We start from the raw sequence: 19,197 nt of genomic DNA, 5'->3' as shown, positions 1-19,197 counted from the left end.
TCTGGGAATTGTGCATACACACATGCATGCATATGCACGTATGCAAAGTTGCATTTAATCCTTACAGCATCCTAAGGGGACAGGTTATTGTCCTGATCAATCCCTGTTTACAAATGAGCTGAGTGAAGTTCAGTGAACTGGAGTTGTCCAAGGTTACACATACCGCAGGTATGGCTTAACGACAACTTGAGTCCTTAATCATTGGAATTTTTCTTAAAGTCTCATTCCCATGGTCCCCATTACCCATTGTCACACAACTTTTTCCAAGGACAGTGCCACTTTCAGTATTTGTTTCCTGGCATCCACCAATTTCACTGACTCCACTGTCAACATGTAACTTCCTAGCCCTTTCTCGAGATCACAAAACTTTCAGAAACCAAAGAAAGTTACCAATCAAGCTGAAAGTTGTCATGCTAATAGAAGATTAATAATACTAATGATTAGTAGTAATAGGAGGGAAGTAAAGGAAGAGATAGTATATAATGTCTGTATATAATTACATACATATAATGTCTTTGTATGGTCTGTAATGTCTGCCCAATGGTTTTCAGAGTATTCAGACACTTTCACATCTTTGAATGGCCCACACCTCACTAAGCCTCGCTGTAGTGTCAGTTCCCTTTATTTGGTAGATAAAGAAACTGTGACCTAGAGCCGTTGCCAGAGGACCTTGCCCAAAGCCAGGAGTCAGTTTCCAGCAAAGCTGGGATTCGGGTACAGTTCTAGTTCCCTTGTATCCTAAGAGAATCTTGTCTGTGTGGTGATTGTTTATCCTAGAACTTCAGATGTTGAATGAACCTCTTCTAATCCTACCACATATGGTCTTCATCTATAGGATATTAACAATCATGTAAGAAACCTTAGGATTAATAAGATACAGAATTTGCATCTCTGGTTTTGCTGTGATTCCCATGTCATACTGCTATGCACCCCTTGCTGCTGACTTCCGTGGATACCTGTCTTGGGACATACAGCCCTCCCAGCAAGAGATAACCTTTGTTCAAATAGATGCCCTAACTAGTGAAACCAACTCCTCCAGGACCTTTAGCTGCAGTTCCTTCTCACTGAATCATCAGTCTTGCGGCCTTTTCTCTCAGCCTACACACTCACTCACGCCTCTCCTGTAGAAAGAAAAGACAACTAGGCTGTTCTGTGTGTAGCGGAGGCTGTCCAGCCCTCTTCCTTCCCCTCAAAGGAAAGCTCTTACTATCCAGAGACACTCCCTGCTTCCATTTACTCTTAGGCCACTCCTGGGTGCCTCTGGCCTTAAATGAAATCTCTCTGAGAAAATGTTCCATGGCTACAGTTAGCCAAAGTTTCATTCTATCTTAACTAGAATGCTCTCCATCTCTTAAATGTTTGCAGTCACTGTTTTTATGTTTGTTGGTGGTAGTATTTTGTCATAGGGTCTCACTGTGTTGCCTAGACTGACTTCTAACCCCTGGGCTCAAAATATATTCCTTCTTCAGCCTTTTGAGTTGTCAAGACCAAAGGTGTGCACCACTACACTGGTTCTTTTGATTACTTAGTGTTCTTACTCCCTCTGTGTGGTCTCTTTTGTGGGTTCCTTCTCAACTCCTGCACCCATACTTAAAATACAGTTGTTCAGGATTTGTCTCTGCTATTCACTTATATGATTACTATGGCTTCAGCTCCCATTCCACCTTCATGCATGCTGAATGAGGTCTCTCCCTATGATCTTGCCCTTATTGCTTATTTCTCTCTCCTTAGGGCTGTCTCAGGAGCATTTTCATGTCAGTGTGGCCCCTTTTCTTCCTCTAGTCCCCATATCAGTTAGTAGGTCATCATCCATTCTACAAAGCATTATGAATCCAGCCTTCGTCCTCCACTCCCAGTAAACACAGCTCAGTTCTTTTACCCCTCAGGTATTTCTCATATGTCCTCTCACATCATGCCATAGCCCTTTCTCCAGACACCTTTTGTGTCTGCGCTGCTTCTCTCATTTTTTTTTGTTACAGTGAGTTCTTTATCCATCAGGACTTCAGGCTTTATTGCTGGGTGTTTCTTTAGATAAATACTACTCTCTTGTCTTAATTCAGTTTTTGTACTTTCCTGACTATAGAAGTGCCTAAAACTTAACCATGTCCCCAGTAAATTTCTACTGAATAGAATAGGACTTTCTAGAATAATCAGAATGTATTAAAAGTATTAGAAATTATGAGGGCGGCTCTGGGGGAAACCCTACAAGTACTTATTCAGTATACCCTGATTGTGCAGTTGTTTGGGAACAACTGGACATTAACTTGTCACCCCATCTATCCTTGGGTCCCTTCTCTACCTTTATTCTCTTGTTTGGTCCTGCTTATTCTCTTATACTCATCTCTCTGCCTTAGCAGAAGGTAGATTTAGATGCCTCCCATCCAGTGGATGCCTCTGGCATGACACTTGTTAGTCAGTGTGGTTTCCCCAGTCCTTCTTTGACTTCTGGGTTATCTGCAAGCTCATTCAGGACAAAAAAACAAACTCTGCTTCTAGGTTCATAGTGGCTAACCTAGCTCTGCCTACTAGGTGTTACTGAATAATGAAGGGATATACATCAAAATCTTGAGATGTTTGTGTGTGTGCTGCTCTTGAGCTCTCTGTAGAGTAGGCACCTTCCCACCCACCTCACCCCTGAATGTATAGCTTTAAGTCTCTTGAGTCCAGCCGGGAGCCATTCTTGTATTTCAGGTGAGTTCAAGTTCTAGCTTCTCCAGTTAACCATTGTTAATCAGATTAGCTGCCCAACTACTGTGTCTCAGTCAAAGCATGTATTATCAAAGCCTTCTTGTTTATGAGTACAAATATGCCATTGATGTTTATAAAAGGAATTAGTTTCTGCCCTGAATGCAAACTGGCCATAAAAGCTGGTGTACACATGTGTTAGTATTTTTGTGTGTGTGAAGTGTAAAGAATGTTGAGTTTTAATGTACTGCCTTTGAGTGATGTGGGGCTATGTTGTGAGAGCACTAAGTTCTAGACCAATACCTGAGAAGCATACTTAGAAGCCCTGAATATGAAAACCAACAGATGCAGCATTTTCATGACACTGAGGAAAGTTGCACTATCTGCTAATAGACCTCATGTCTATGTTATAAAAATACGGAAATTGGACCTTAATCTCCAAGACAGTTAGACCTGTTTCCAAGTTATTATTAAAATCAAAAAGACACTAACGCAAGACAATAAAATTATAAATTTAAATAAACAGTGGAAAAATGGCATTTTCGCGTGAGAAAAGGGTCTAAAGCAAGCATTAGAAATAGCTATCATCACTCTTTCTAGAATACCTATTTTTTTTCCCCATGTATTACTTCTTTATTTCTCTCTAAACAAGCATCCCGGACATCTGGCAAAAGAACGGCTTCCTATTACCACAAAAGGTTCTGTGTCCTCTTTCAGTTCAACTAAAGAATCCATACTGAATTAGAATTTCATTTCCAATTTCAGCCCCTCAGAAGAGAAGTTGGTTGATGTGGCATAGGTCAGGAGTCCACTGTGATCTAAGCAACTATGTCCAAGGAGAGAGGGCCATGTGATAGAAATGTTAAGCCATAGCATCCACCCAGACACAGAAGAGGCAGATAGTAGACAAGATGGATTGTTATGTGCAGACGGACCACTCACCAAACTCCAAGGAAGCATGAAGTGAAAAGTACACTGTAGTAGCATTCAGCAGGTAATGGTTTTTATAGCCTGATTGGCTGTGTCTTCCAACAAGTGACTCACCTTGAGGCCAGGCTATACCTCAAATTTTTATATTTCATTTGGTAGTAAGTAGAGAAGTGCCCAGCCACAGACACTAATTATGCTTTTATTCAATAAACAGAAGAAAATATTAGCTCTGGCTTTCTGGTAATACAGATGGGCAGTAAATAGTTTAATAAATCGAAAGCAAATTTGGGGTGTACAAAGAAAGTTAAAATGGGGAGGGAACGGGGGAGGGAGACCGACATAAAACTAAAGCAAAACCTTATCTGTTAATAATTTTAGCATAGAATGAGGGATCGGGACATGGCTGGGATACAGAGTTAATAAAATGTAACTAATAAGAAAAAATAAAATTAAAAATAATAATAATAATAATTTTAGCATACAAATAAACATCATGTTTTGCATTTAAACATTTACTGGTTCATTAAAAATATTAGGTACTAAAGACTTTTATAAAAACAAAATATAAATACGTGTCACTAATATTGGTTGGTATGTCTTCATATTGACTGACATCTTTTAGTTCTTATTTTCCAGTTTTCAATTGATAGGCTCTCAGCACAGAATTTGATATAATTATAAAACAATTCTGCCAGTGTCAAGCCGTCAAGTGGACAGTAGGAGATAATAATTCATTCAACTCTGTAAGAAGATTTGGATTAAAACTTTACAAATAGCACAGAGTGAAAGACATTCTTTATAGGTCATTCAGGCTTGTTTCTATAGCTGTGCCAGAATGTGTTTTGTCTGTATGATAGATTGTCTCCAGTGATTTTAGTGATGGTAAAAGGGGGTGACAGAATCTAGGAAATGTGGGGTTGGGGGAGCTCTACTAGAATAGTTGTTGCCAATACCAACCAAGAAAACTACTCTGGAAGCAAACCAGATCTAACAGTAAACAGGGCCTTTCACCTAACTTTATTAATTAGAGAAACCCCATAGTGCTTACTTGAAGCATCTGTATAAACACCTTCAGAGCTCAGTAGCTCGTTACTATAGATTTTTTTCTCTATAAATAGTTCAGTGTAGATGAGGGGACATGTCAGTTCTATGAGATTATCTGGGATCCTACACACCTTCCATCTATGACTCGACCATCCTGAATCCCCTTCATTCAAGCTGGTCTAAGGGGCAAGAGTGAGCTTGGACCAGGTCTATACCAGAAAGCATCCATCACCCCACCACACCTTGTTGTCAGGGATCAACTCATACATACCACACCTGCCTCTGAGGAGGCTGGACAAATGTAGTCAGAGACCCAAAAGGACAACATCAGTAGTGTTTTCAGTGTTTGCCACACTATCAGGATGGAGATTTGAAAAGCTATGGAAAACATAAAGAAAGAGAAATACAGTAATAAAAAGGATTCTCTCAAGAGAATTTTGTTAAAATTTTAAGGTTGTTTCAAAATTATTGGCCAAAACAGTAATAATAGTTGAAATTTAGTAGAGGTAGTATTGATGGCTTCTGCAGACCACCTGTGACTCTCTAGCTCTGTCTACACTGAGAAATCTTGAAGAAAATGAGATCTTACAGAGGTTGAACAGTGCTCTGCTCTAGTCATGCCCTCTCCGCATGACCCCATCACACTGACATTCTTCCGTAGGCATGTTCTACACCACAACAAATAAGTTTAAAAGACTGACAAATGAACATACTCTAGCACAGTGAGGGGTGTGTGTGTGTGTGTGTGTGTGTGTTCCGTTACTGTAAGAAGTACCTGAAACAGTCATTTACAAGAGGAAAGTGTGTTTGTCTGAGTTCTGGAGGTCCCAGTCCCTCATGACTGCTGAGGCCTGCTGCTTAGGCACTGTGTCAAGGTGTCACATTGTAGTGGCAGTATGTGTCAGAGCAAACTATGGCAGGGAGTGAAAGAGAAGAACAGAAAAGAACCAAGTCCTGCAGTCAGTCTCCTTTGTAAGCAGGCCCAAAGGCATCCCATTAGGCATACCTCCTAAAGGCTCCCTTCCCCACCCCCATCCCTCAGCACCACCATCTTGGGAAGCAAAATACACATAAACCAAGGTTTGTCTATATGTGTAACCTTTGAGATCCTAACAAAAAACTTCCCAAACAAGAATTTGGGGAGTAGTATAATCACTTAAGTTTATTATGTCCTTTTAGTGTGTCAGATGTGTTTCTCTTGCAGTATCTTCTCTGTGACAGTAGCCATACTTGGCGCCATTTGGGACTCTATAAATGTTAATTCTACTTCTCCACTAGCTTATAGCACTGAGCCCGGAACTGTGCTGGTGAAGTATGTTTGCAGCACATACAAAACCCTGTATTTTGCTCTTATTTTATAAGTGAAGAAACTCAAGTATGGAGCTGTGCAACAACTTGCCTGAGGTCAAGCAGCTATTGAGCTTCACAGTTAGATTCTAGCCCAGGCAGACAAGCTGCAGAACATCTAGCCCTCATGCAGGAATTAACTAACCAAAGTGACAAACATCACAAGGAGGTAGGATTTCTTACCATAAGTACTAGGAAAATAGAATGTTCCCTCACCTTAAGCTGTCTGGGATCTAAGTCATTAACCCAAATCAGAAATAACCCGGGCTGGAGAGATGGCTCAGAGGTTAAGAGCATTGGCTGTTCTACCAAAGTTCCTGAGTTCAATTCCCAGCAACCACATGGTGGCTTACAACCATCTATAATGAGATCTGGTGCCCTCTTCTGACCTGCAGGCACACATGCAGACAGAACACTGTATGAATAATAAATAAATAAATAAATAAATCTTTAAAAAAAAAAAAAAGAAAAAGAAATAACCCCACCCAGGAAGTTTCTATGGAGAGATTAAGACCGGGCAGTTTAAGAGCACAAATCCTACTGTAAGCAGAACTGCCTACATTTTGAGACCTGAGGTTGGTTCTGACTAGCTTTCCCCATATACAACATAGCATTACTGACTCAGGTCAGTCAGGTTTAGAATTTAGTTGAATTTGAGCTGGACATTTAACAGTTCACTAAAAGATAACTGGGCATCTGCCCTGTGGAAACCTCCACACAAGTTCTTATAAGTAACATAGTGAAGAAAGCATACTCCTCCAGCTCACAGCCAGTGAGCAAGAGCCAGGGTTATCTTCAACATCACAGGCCACCATGACATGGAGCCTATCCCTCAAATCCATAGCTGGTGGGCCCAGACAGGAGACAAAGATGCCGGGACCCTGCATTACATGTTGTCTTTTATGTAACTCCTGTATCTCTTTTGTGTCAGCTTTATTGATAGAATGATATACTGTACAATCCACCTATTTAGAATATCACTGAACTTTACAAGCTCTCAAAGCGGTGCAACCATCTTGACAACTGCAGCAAGAAATCTTCTATTAGTGTTCACTTTCCATTGTCTTCCAAGCTGCCCCTGGTCCCCAGCTCCAGCAGCTGCAAATAGACTTTCTATCTGTGTAGACTTGCGGTTGGGGATAGTGCATACAAACATGTTCATGTGGTCTGGTTTGCCTGGCTTCTTTGACTCAGCATGACGCTTTCCAGTCTCATCCATGTTGAAGCATGTATCCATACTTTATTCTTTTTCATGCATTTTAATCCACTGTATGGACTTGTCACATTTATTCCCTCATGAGTTGGCGATCATTTTGCTTGTTTTTTCTCTTTTGCCTGTGATGAATAATGCTGCTTGAACATTTGTGTACAAGTAGACGTGAGTTTTCGTTTTAATTTCTTGTAGTGTTTATCTCAGCATGTAACTACTGGGTCATATGGTAACTGTATGTTTATCCTTTTTAGGAACTGCCAGGCTGTTCCCCACAGCGAGGGCGCCATTTTACATTTCCACCAGCAGTGTATGAGGGTTCCAATTGCTCCACGTCCTCACCAGCACTTCTTACTGCCTGTCCTTCTTACCGTAGCCATTATAGTGGGTGTGAAGTGGTGGCTCATTGTTTTGGCTTACATTTCTCTGATGGATTAATATTGTGGTGTTTATATTACTTACCTAGGGCAAAAGTTTAAATCTTAAACTTTCATATAGAAACCACCTCATATTACTGGATTGACTTTCTGAAGCAAAACCATAGATCTATGCCAGATAAATGATGTTCATAAAACTTACACTTAAAAAAAAAAACAAAAAACATAAACTAAAATGACTTGGAATGAAGATTACACACTCATCTGAGACATTTTCTTTTCTTTCTTTTCTTTTCTTTTTTCTTTTCTTTTCAGGATAAATTCATTCGAAGTGTTCTTTATCCGAGCTACTCAAGTGCTATTATGTGACATTTACTGGGTAATCCAGACAGCACTTTGGTTAAATCCACAGTGTGGTGTCACTAGGTAAACACTTGAAAATGGAAATGTGTGTCTCTTCTGGCTTTATCAGTTGAGATTAAAGGTGGTTTATAGCACAGGGAACCTTTTCTCTGCCACTTTGTCTCAGTGTGGGCCAATAATCTGTCACCTGAAACTACTTAAAATAGGTTGGGCTTTCTGGAGTGTCATGCTGCTGTGATGACATCAGATCTGACTACAGGGGAGGAAAGAATCCTTCTCTAACTTGTGTGCCTCCATGACCTTTGTTTCCAGTAAAAGCACTGCCATTTTCAGCTCTTGCCTCTGTCCATTTCTCAGATGTTTTCTACACCAGTCGCACCTTCTCTCTGTTCACACTTTGAAGTTCTTGGTCTGGTTATCATTGTTTCTGTCAAGGAAAGAACGCAATGTGCAGCTTGGAAGTGTATGAGTTTCACCAGCCTAGATATGTCCAAAGTAAGAAGAGGGCTGTTGGAAGAGAAAAAGAATAGCGAACCAAATTCTGAAGATGCTTTCTCTGGAGTCTCAGGATGCCCCAGAAAGCTCCCCCATGACAGAGGGCTTAATGGGAGACTGACCCTCCTCTCTTGCACATAGAGAGCCTCACCCAGAGCTAAGCTTCCTGTGTGCTATGCACTCCTGACTGCATCTGGCACTGTTTGCAGAAGGCCTGCAGGGGACAAAGGAGGAAAAGAGAAAGAAAGAGTAGATAGTTCCTTCATACTGTCTACCTCTGCCTTTTCTTTTCCTCAACTTAATGTGGGCTTGTGGCTCAGCTGGGGAGTGGTTGGAGAATAACTAGATCGGTTGGCAGAACTTGAATTCTGCCAGCTCTAAGGTAAAGGGAGGCAACTACTTTACACACTTAAAAAGCTGTAGTAAGCCTTAGTGAATTCCCTGTTGACACTGTTTTGTTAATTGAAATACTGCTCTGGTTGAAGCAAGCACTAAAGAGCCTGAACCACCGACTAACCCTGAACCGTGTGCCTTCAGAACTCACAGGGGAGCTAGATAATATTCATTGCCCTGTTAGTAGGAATTGTACTTTAGTTCTGACTTTTTAAATGATGAGCTCTTGAGTAATGAAAAATAAAGGATGGCAAGTGCTTACTGGACCTCACTAGGCACTAAGGTAATATAAATAGCCATGCATGGGCTCCAGGTACATTTTTCTCCATAGCCCCCTGAGGTGACATGGTCGTCCTTCAAGTGAGGTGTGGTGAAAATTAGTGCTTGCCATGTCCAGTTTTCTCCTTTAGCTCAGCACGTAACTGTCTGTGACCTGACATAATTGGTGAATATCCCCACTCTTTATACCCTATGAAGGCTAGAGGGGAGGAGGTATAGGAGATGAAGAGAGGCTATAGAAGGCTGTATAATGTGAGTACCAACATTGGGAAGCTAGCTAATATGTTTGGGTATGGTGGAGCTTTTTTTTGGTTGGCTTTGAGTTTTGCTGTGGCAATTTTTACAGAAAGCTTCAAGCTTCTTTTCCTCACCTTCTTGCTCTTAAACAGGAGGGAATGAATGATGGCTGGGGAAAGGCAGATTCATTTGTTCCTGTAAGAAAATAATCAAATGTGCTTCTGTGGAACAAAAAATGGATTTGAAATTTTGTTTGTTCTTTTCTATTACAAAATTGGAATAAAAAAAAGGAATGTCACTTGTACTTTTTTCTTTCTCACCACAAACATTGTTATCCACAGTCACTTGCTCAACGAAATGGTTAGCACATTGCTGGACTACTAAAAGTTCTGAAAGTCAGTGAGCTAATCCACCCCACACATACACATTGTTCATCGCCTCTTGCTTCTTTTCAACTTGTGTGCTTTTCAATTAAGGTGAGTGTCTGCGTGTGCTGTAACTAATGCCACATTCCTATAAGATGCCTGTCCAGACTGGAGCTCTTAGAGTCAGCACTGTCCCTGGACCTTCTCTCACCCACTCTTCCCCAAGCACGCACATGAAGAAGCAATTATTTAATCTGTTCTCTAAGTGACCCCCTTTGGTAGAACACTCCTTGAGACAAGCAGCTCATTCCGTTTTCTAGAAGAAATTATTTTTTTCTGAGTTTAGGGAAATTTTATGTTCGTTGAGTCTTGTTTTTGAAACTGTTCCTTCTAGAATACAGTGAAGACTAGGGTGGGATACTTTAGTTAGAAAACTTTTGCTGGTTGCTTTCAAAAAGTAAAACAATTATGCAATGTATCAGAATATGAATATGTATGCTTTGTAATATTAACCCTTGATGTGGAGGAAGCAGCCTGGGCTTTGAAGTCAGGTAATTGCAAAAATAATGCTGACTGGATGCCAGGCACTGTTGCAAACACCTTTAAAAGTTCCCTTGCCCTTACCTCAGCCCTCTTAGGGTGCCCTGTTAATATGCCCATTTAACAGGCAGGAAGAAACCTGAGGTGAGATTAAGGGAGCTGCTCTAAGCCTGAGCCCTCTGCATGTGGAGCCAGCAGTTGGAATCAAGTGTGCTGGCTGAGGCCTGGCTTCTGAGGGGTCACAGCCCAGGCTTCTAGCTCTGGTGCTGCACTTCAACAGCCAGGTAGTGCTGGTGGAGCTACACTGCCCTCACAGCACTCTCCTCACCCATAAACATGGGTAAGGCTCTTTGAAGAATTAAATGGAGGGCCAGGAGAGATGGCTCAGTGGTTAAGAGCAAACATTGCTCTTACAGAGGTTCTGTCAGTTCACTCACAACTGCCTGAAACCCCAGCATGGAGGATCGAGTGCCACCTTCTAGCTTTCATAGCCACCTGTACTCGTGTGCATATCCACACAGAGAGACATACACATAATTTAAAATAAATGTATTATTTCTTTCAAATGCATTAAATGGAATACCATCAAGCATGACCAAGGATTCTTAATGGTGACTCTACCTAACTCATTTGTGGGTTTCTTTTTAGTGTTTGTTTGTTTGTTTGTTTGTTTGTTTTCTCCTAAAACAGTTTAGGCCCTACCCGGAGAGCTGGTATGTGATCTCTTGTGACCAATTTGAGATCCGTTTCAGCATCACTTCAGAATAAGAGGAGTGGCTTTTTAAATGACTCTTCTTGTTGACTATACACCTCAGTTCAGTGTTAGTCACCCTGGATTAAGGACAGAACGGTGGTGAAGAGTCAGCCTCATAACCTTTAACAGTCGATTCTAGGACACATAAGCTGCTGCCCTCGCCCCAACTCACTGCTGAAAGGTAACATACTTTACGAATAGCTGATACAACTGAAAAGGAATGTGTTATTTCCCTCTATTTGGTAGCTCCTCTTCTGTGACCCACTGAACTGTCTTGAAAATAAACCTTTGAAACACTTAGAGTGTCAGCTACAAACATTTTACATTTTTAGGTCTGCGAACACTGGAACTCAAGAGCACTTAAATATTCTGGTTGATACAGACTTCTCATTACCAAGTCCCTTACTCAGAGAGGAGGAGGCACTAGTCAGCACACCTCTTTCTTAACGTGAAAGGCGCTTCCCCAAGAAAACAGTTATTTCTGCAGTGCTTTTATTTAATGGGAGTTTGAGTTAATTCCTGTATTAAGACTGAAGGTGTTTTGATTCTTTAAGCAAGCATTCATTTAAGGAAATGTCACATAACTTGAGAACTTTTGCTCCGACCATATGATTTTAGCTTTCTTTTGCTGGGACTGGCTTACTTCAGGGCCATGCCATCTGGATCTCAGGCTAAGCCAAATCAAAGATGACAAGGCAGATTAGTGACCTGAGAGGCTGTGCTGTCTCAGCAGCATGACCCTGTTCCGACCAATAGTCATTTATTGAACATGTCTTACAAGAAACTGGGATGCAAAGGACACTGACCCACACTTCAGTGCATGGGAAAGGAAGGCAAGAGAGTTCAGCAAATGTTAGTGGTGGAGTAAAATGTGCATAGACAAGAAGGCCCCTAGATCTAGCCAGGAGTGGAAGAGGGGAAAGAGTAAGGATAAGCTACAAAGTTCCTGCAGGAGGGACAGCTACAGTGAGTCCTGAAGGATGGGTTACCGTGATGGAGAGGGGATGGAAGAACCAGCTGGTCACTCATGGGCAGTTTTGTAAATACACTGCCTAACAAGTGCCACCTCAGCTCTAAGTAAATATTATATAACCTGCTAGTATCAGTCTTATATAAGCTACTGACTTCAAATCTTAACATTATTTGAACATTTTAAGAAGTCATTTCTTTGCCTGGCACAGTGGCACACCCTTTTAATTCCAGCACTTCGGAGGCAGAAGCAGGCAGATCTTAGTGAGTCTGATGCCAGCCTGGTCTACAGAGTGAGTTCCACGACAGTCAAGGCTACACAGAGAAACCCTGTCTTGAAAAAGAGAAAACAGACAAATAAAAAGTCATTTCTTGTCTTAGAATGATTAGCTAGGCTTGTATAATTTCAAAGGAGTAAGGTTATTTGGGACTTGCCTTTTTGCCTCTGGTTTGTGTCACCTACTCTCCTCTACTGTTACTTGGCAGGATTGGGTAGGAACAAGCTAGACCCTCAGCAGTTAGGGCTGCTGGGAAGGGGACCAATGGTGCATCACCTTTAAGGGAAGCCCATGTCACCAGCTGCAGTAAACCTTGTCCCCAGTGTCAGAATTAATGCCATTCTGGCTAGTGGCTCCTGGTGTCCATCTCAGTGCCCTTTAGCAGACTAACCACTTTATACTTGGCTTTCTTCTCAAGATAAGCTCCTTACTGTACCACACTGCCCTGTAGACATGGAGTTGGAGTCTGACACTGAATGAACTTATTCACTCCTGGTGGGATTACTAACAGTTTGTTAGCTGTTCAGGGACAGTTCCTTCCACTTGAAACTAAGACATATACAAGAACCTTTGCAGTCCATGGCTCCATTTTCTGCAGATGCTAGTTTATCACTAAAGCCAGTGCATTCCTTTCCTGTCCATTGCCAGTCTGCTGTGTGCAGACGCTGTTCTCGGCACCTGGGATAAACTCAGAAATCAGTCCACACAAAGTCTGAGCTGTGGTGTGGGCGTCAGCCTGGCATACTTCATGAGTGGCAATGAAGTCTCTTGGAAAGAGAGAGAGACAGGAAAAGACACAAGAACAGAGCTTACAGGGTCCAGATGGCACAAGCCCTATCAAGCCATTGTAAGCAAAAATGAGGGCAGAATGAAAATAACTTCTAGTGATTATTGAGCTCATAGAATATACCAGGCACTGTGTTATGGTTTTGACATAGGCTTTCTGCTTTAATCCAAATAAGAAAATAAAGCCTTGGTGTAAAACAGATGACATGGTCTCCAAGGAGGCAAGAGAGAGAAGCTTGAAAAAGCAGTGGGTGAACATAGGCTCTATGATTTTGAATCCCAACTTGGTAGAAAGATACACTTGTCACAAGATTGGGAATAGCAATTGGACTGCACTTGGCCTCTGTGTGAGTGCCTTGTTCAGGAACTGGGGAGCAATTTTGGTATGTTTGCTTCTAGAACTGGACTGAAGAATCCAAGCTCACCATGTTCACTCCTCAGGTGCTTTTCCTTGGAGCACCAAGCAGGTACACAGTCCAAGCTACAGCTTACCTTCCCACTTTTAAAGACCCCGCATTGCTGAGTGCTTGTTAAGGGCAAGTGCAAAAGCTAAAATCTGAAAGATTCCGTTTCTGTTCCTGGCAATGCCAGACCGGAAAATGAGGTGGCTCTCCAAGCAGCTGCAGTGACCCATGAACCTGCTCTTGAAGAGTAAGTCACAGCAGCCTCAGGGAACCGGCACACTCTTTGTTCTACAAGATGTGGTTCTGAGCCCAATGGCCACCCCCAAAGTCAAGTTACCCGTTCAAGACCAAACCTCAAGGTAGAATGTGAAGACAAGCAGAAGGTTTAGTGAAATAAGTCAACTAATTTTGCAGGACAAAATAAAGTCCTACCACACAATCTTAATTCATACTCTACTAATTTGAAATTCATGAGACCACTGAAGGAGCTGAGCTGTTAGATATAATATAATTAGGGACTGGGAAAATGGCTCAGAGGTTAAGAGCACTAGCTATTCTTCCAGAGGAGCCTGGTACAATCCCAGCACCCACACAGCAGCTCATAACTGTCTGTAACTCCAATTTCAGGAGACTCTGACATCCTCAAGCAGACATATATTCAAGTAGAATACCAAAGCACATAAAAAATAAAAAGTAATAACAAAAAATTTTAAATAATAACAACAAGGAGAGGAGTCTTATTATGTTGGTGCTTATTATTTATTCGCAAAGCATTGTTGGCCAGTGGTGCAAATATAGGCGGCTACTGTTTTATACCCCTCTAACTGTACAGGTAAATTGTAAGTATAATTTATATCTGTAGTTTAACTACCCTGGGCTCTGTCCTGATCCCGGTTGCTATATACAGAATCAATTTGTACTTACCAGCAGAAAGAAAGAAAGAAAGAAAGAAAGAAAGAAAGAAAGAAAGAAAGAAAGAAAGAAAGAAAGAAAGAAAGAAAGAAAGAAAGAAAGAAACGAGGGAGGGAGGGAGGGAGGGAGGGAGGGAAGAAAGAAAGAAAGAAAGAAAGAAAGAAAGAAAGAAAGAAGAATAAAACAAACAGAATAATATAAATGGTGAGGGTAATTCTCTCTGCATTTCCACACTCAGCGTGAGGTAGGAGAGGCCAGCCTGCTGTTCCTCTTAGTTGACCTCAGCTCCCATTGCTTTCTCCCATCTCTCAGTGTAAGATCTCATTGTATCTAGTGTTTAAAGATACCACGTTCCTTTAGCCTAGCACTAAGATGCTGTATCTGCTTGATGTGAGCAAAGAAGCGGCATTCTTTTCATTGCTAAAGGAAATGCCAGCTGTGTTTATCCTTGCTAAGGGGTCAGTTCTCCTTTGCCTTCTATGAGATTTTCATTGTGTTCCTTGATTTTAGAGTTTATGCTCCAAAAGAGATACAAATTCACTATACTGGTCGATGTAAGGGCAAAGTCAAACCAGTGTCTTACTCCCTAAGACCATAAGCAAGTTACTGAGTTTCTGTTCGTGGCTAGTTATTGTAAGACAAGATACTTAAATTATTTACTTCATTGACATTGTACTATAAGTACAATAAGTACTAAAGATCCTGACAAACACACAGAGATAATGTCCATCACTGTCCACTCCCTCTCAGGAAGTATGGGTATGGACTTCATGTATGGAAAAGGACAGTTTTTAGGTACAGGGGTGACATAATCTCTATGGTTTTAGAAAAGATGACTTTGGGGACTGGAGAGGTGTCTCAGTAAAGTGCTTGCTGTGCAAGCATGGGACCTGCCTTCAGATCCTTTACACCCATGTTAAAAAAAAAAAAAAATCAGACGTGCTGGCATGCATCTGTAATCCCAGGGCTGAGGAGCTGCAGACGGGAGGATCCCTGGGACTTTCTGGCCAGCCAATCTAACCCAGTTGGTAAGTTTCAGATTTGATGAGAATTTAATATCTTAGAAAAAAAATGATAATAGCAGGGGAGAAGGATTGAGGAGGATACCCAGTGTCAACCTCTAGCCTGTCCACAGATACACACAAAAGTAAAGATTGCATTGCTGTCCCTTCATGTCTGGGCTAAACTATAGCAAACCTGGAATAAGGAAATACTAGCATACTGGCAAAGAGTAGGGCCTGAGTTGTGTTGGGGACAGGAAGAGGTGGCAATGGTATCCGTGTGAGTCAGAGGACAGCTTATATAATTTGGTTCTCTCCTTCCACCATGTGGATTCCATGAATTGAACTCAGGCCATCAAGCTTGAGGGCAAGCACCTTTACCTGCTAAAGCATTTTATTGGCCCAAGGCTTGGCAGTTTTAAAAGTACGGTAAACACAACACAGGGACTACTTGGATAAGGGAGCATGGGAAGAGTCCTAACTCCAAGATGGCTTTGAGTTCTCCAGCTCAGGGGTGGAATAATAGAAGAGTTGAGCTACCTGGGGCAGAGAATAATAAAAGGGACTGTTGTAATACAAGCAGAAATTATATGCCTGGCATTGAGCTAAGGAAATTAATGCACCACTTGATTTAGTCATTATGACAAGTCTGCAGAGAGCAGTGCCACTGCCATTTTGCCGTTGTGGAAATGTAAAAGGAACACAAAGCCCTGGGGAAAAAGCCTGTCTCCCTAGGGTTTGAAGGCAGGGACGTGTGACAGCAGAGCCTACCTTTAAGCCACTTTAAGCAAATTCACTTTGTAGGTCAAGCTGGCCTGGAAGTTATTACATAGCCCGGTCGGGCCTCAAACTAAAAACAGTACTCCTTCGTCTGCACCCCAAGTGCTGGGATAGCAGGTGTGAGCCACCACACTGAGCAGAAGGGAAATTTTGGTTCAGGAAAACTAAGCTGGAATTGCTTGTGTTGAAAGCAGCTGGAAAGTCAGAACCTTTAAGCTCAGGAGAGGGCTGGGGTAGAATTGGGGGTGATGGGAAGTTGAGAGCCTGTGCTGTGGGGAATGCATGAGGTCCTGAGCAGGGGCTCAAAGGGTAATTGATTAAAGAGAAACAGACTGTAAATAAGTGAAGGGCAGTGCTCACCTAGTTTTGGACCTTAGGAGTGTGTGTACCAGTAAGCAGTGGTATACACACAGTGTATTTTTCTTCAGGCCAAATTTTAGCTTTGTGCTTTGGTGTAAAGTTTTTATCAGCACAGTATTAAAATGTTCATTGTGCTGTTACTGTTAGAGCTTAGTCCCTGCCTTCTCAGAACAAAGGGACTAGTAGGGAGCCATCAGTACAAAGCCCTTAGACAACCCTGACAAGGCATTATCAGTTACACTTCACCCCAAGTGTTGTGGTATGTTCTTACAGGGTCCTACATAAGTTTAGTCCCAAAGCCAGGTTTGAGGGATAACGCTAAGGGATTAGACAATGATTCTGTTTTGAAAGAAACAGTTTCCTCTCCCCAGCTCCCTCCCTTTTGGGGACACCACAGCCCCACTGAAACTCTGTCCTTCTTCCACACGTTTGATCAAATGTATATACTGAAATTTCTTAGATCTTTTTTTTCTGGCTGTGTCATTTTCTGTAAGACCTGTCTAAAACTGGAAAACATCATGTCTCTTTTCCACCAAGTATCAAAATAGAAAGCCCCAGGCCTTCAGCTTATAGTAAGTAGCCTGATCTTAGATTATACTCTTTACCTTGATAGGCACTCTTCATTTTAAGAGGTTTTCTTGTTTTCACACAGAGGCCCTAGGGGCTGGAGAGATGGCTCAGCAGTTGAGAGCACTCACTGTTCTTGCGGAGGATCCTGGTTCAATTCCTAGCATCTACTTGAAGGCTCTCAGCCACCTCTAACTCAACTTTTAAGAGAGCTGAAGCCCTCTTCTGGCCACCATAGGCTCTTGCATGAACATGGTGCATATAAACTCACATAAACAGATAAACAAAAACTAGATATTTAAAAAATTCATGAAAGAAAGTCCCGTGGTGGTGGTACATGTCTTTTATCCCAGCACTCAAGGAGGCAGAGGCAGGCAAATCTCTGTGAGTTCAAGACCAGACTGGTCTACAGAGAAAGTTCCAGGACAGCCAAGGCTACACAGAGAAACCTTGTCTCAAAAAAAAAAAAAAAAAAAAAAGAAAGAAAGAAAGAGAGAGAGATTGAAGCAGAGGCCCTGGAGCCAATATGCAGGTTTGAATTCCTGTTGCACTAGTCACTGGGTGACGCTGGGCAGCACACATAAGTCTCTGTGCCAGCCCCCACATCTGTGAGTGAAGGTGTTAATAGTGCCCACAATCCACAGGGTCTGGTAAGGATTAATACCATCCTTGGCTCTTACAAAGCCACCACTGTTGGTGAAGGCCCATTTCCCAGCCAAGCAGATACCTCCAGGTCAACTCTCACCTATCATAGAGGAAGAGTATAGTGTTTGGTTCATCTTTGTGAGTACCAAGTCCATCACTTTCAGGCCAGAAACAAGGAGCTGTCTTCTTTTTAAAATGGAACCTCCAAGCCTGTTGTGAGGACACACACTTGTAATCCCAGCACCTCAGCAGCAGAACAAAGAGGATGGTAAATTATAGATCAGCTTGAGCTAGGCCCGGTGCACAGGCAAAGACTTAGAAGCTCCCCCTTCCTTCCAGTCCCAGGCAGCATGGTCTATTTCAAAGCCTGGAGACTGAAGAGATAGCTCAGCAGTTAAGAGCACTTCCTGCTGCTCTTGCAGAAACCTGAGTTCAATTTCCAACACTGACAGCAAATGGTCTGTAACTCCAGCCCAAGGGCATCTGACACCTTAAACTAGCCTCTGCGGGCCACTTGAAATCACTCACACAGACACAGATACATACACATAAATAAAAACAACTTTTTAAAAAAAGAAGCCTGATAGCCGAGAGGCTTTGAAAGCATGGCTGTAATAAAATGCCTGTTTTAGCCAGCCCTGGCCTGGAGTCTGTTTCATAAAGTGTCAAATCATAGAAAAATACAGTCTTCTCTGTAGCTGAATGAAAATTTCCAGCAGACCCATTGAGCTGCCAGTTGACAGCCCCATATGACATGTTTGTTGGGCTCAGTTGGTACTCATGGCAGCAAGGAACAAACCCTGCAGTTTTAAATAAGTAGTGGGAGAGCTCAGAGCAGGTGGTCACACCTCAATGATGAAGCCACTGAACACCTCATCACACCTCATCATCCTGACTGACACCTCCCTAAATTCCCGCAAAGATGTCAGAATATCTACCTCTCTCAGCAGCTACAGGCTTGACATTGTTAGTGAAAGAGGCCCATCACCTTTTTGGACCTCTCTCTGAATGTCCCACAGGCTAGAGTCACAAAGAGTCTTTTGACCAAGCAGGAGTGTAAGTGACTTTATGGAAGACAAGTCAGCACTTGTTTCCTTTTAGTGGTGTAAGGGTTAAGAGCCGTCACTGTGGTCACAGAGGTCAGACACCAGCTCTCAGTGTGCTGGTTCCAGCCACAGATGTGTTTGGGTTGGCCAGGGGAGTTGTACACACATGTATCAGTTGGTTGCAAAATACACTAGTTGGAAGGTTTCACATCAGAATCAGCATTTCCAGCTTTTTTCAGTGCTGTCTCTGACACACAGGCTGGCCATGTAGATGCTGTGTGCCAGGGTGAAATGTAGGTCCCTCATTGGCCCTTCCACCTTGAGGTAGCTTTAGCCTGACTCACTTCCTGGATGCAGATTTAACAGTATTCCTACAGAGCCCTGTGCCATATTCTCTATAATATAATCCTAGGTGAAAAGCAAAAATTCT

The 19,197-nt window shown here is 42.2% G+C and overlaps 1 protein-coding gene across 6 annotated transcripts in view; it reads left to right on the top strand.

Moving 5' to 3' along the window:
* Positions 1-19,197, top strand: part of Nsmce2 (NSE2 (MMS21) homolog, SMC5-SMC6 complex SUMO ligase) — a 225,454-nt gene that overhangs the window by 155,475 nt on the left and 50,782 nt on the right. Inside the window, exon 5 of one of the 6 annotated variants that reach the window (XM_021653554.2) lies at positions 7,471-9,946. The exons of the other annotated variants lie outside the window; for them this stretch is intronic. Coding sequence (XP_021509229.1) covers positions 7,471-7,472 — 2 coding nt within the window. The 3' untranslated portion in view covers positions 7,473-9,946. Of the gene's footprint in view, positions 1-7,470; positions 9,947-19,197 lie in introns of those variants that run through there. 6 annotated transcript variants of the gene reach the window in all.

The sequence above is a fragment of the Meriones unguiculatus genome, chromosome 8, assembly GCF_030254825.1.
Source record: "Meriones unguiculatus strain TT.TT164.6M chromosome 8, Bangor_MerUng_6.1, whole genome shotgun sequence".
Taxonomy (NCBI): Eukaryota; Metazoa; Chordata; class Mammalia; order Rodentia; family Muridae; genus Meriones; species Meriones unguiculatus.
This window is presented reverse-complemented; position numbering and strand designations above follow the sequence as displayed.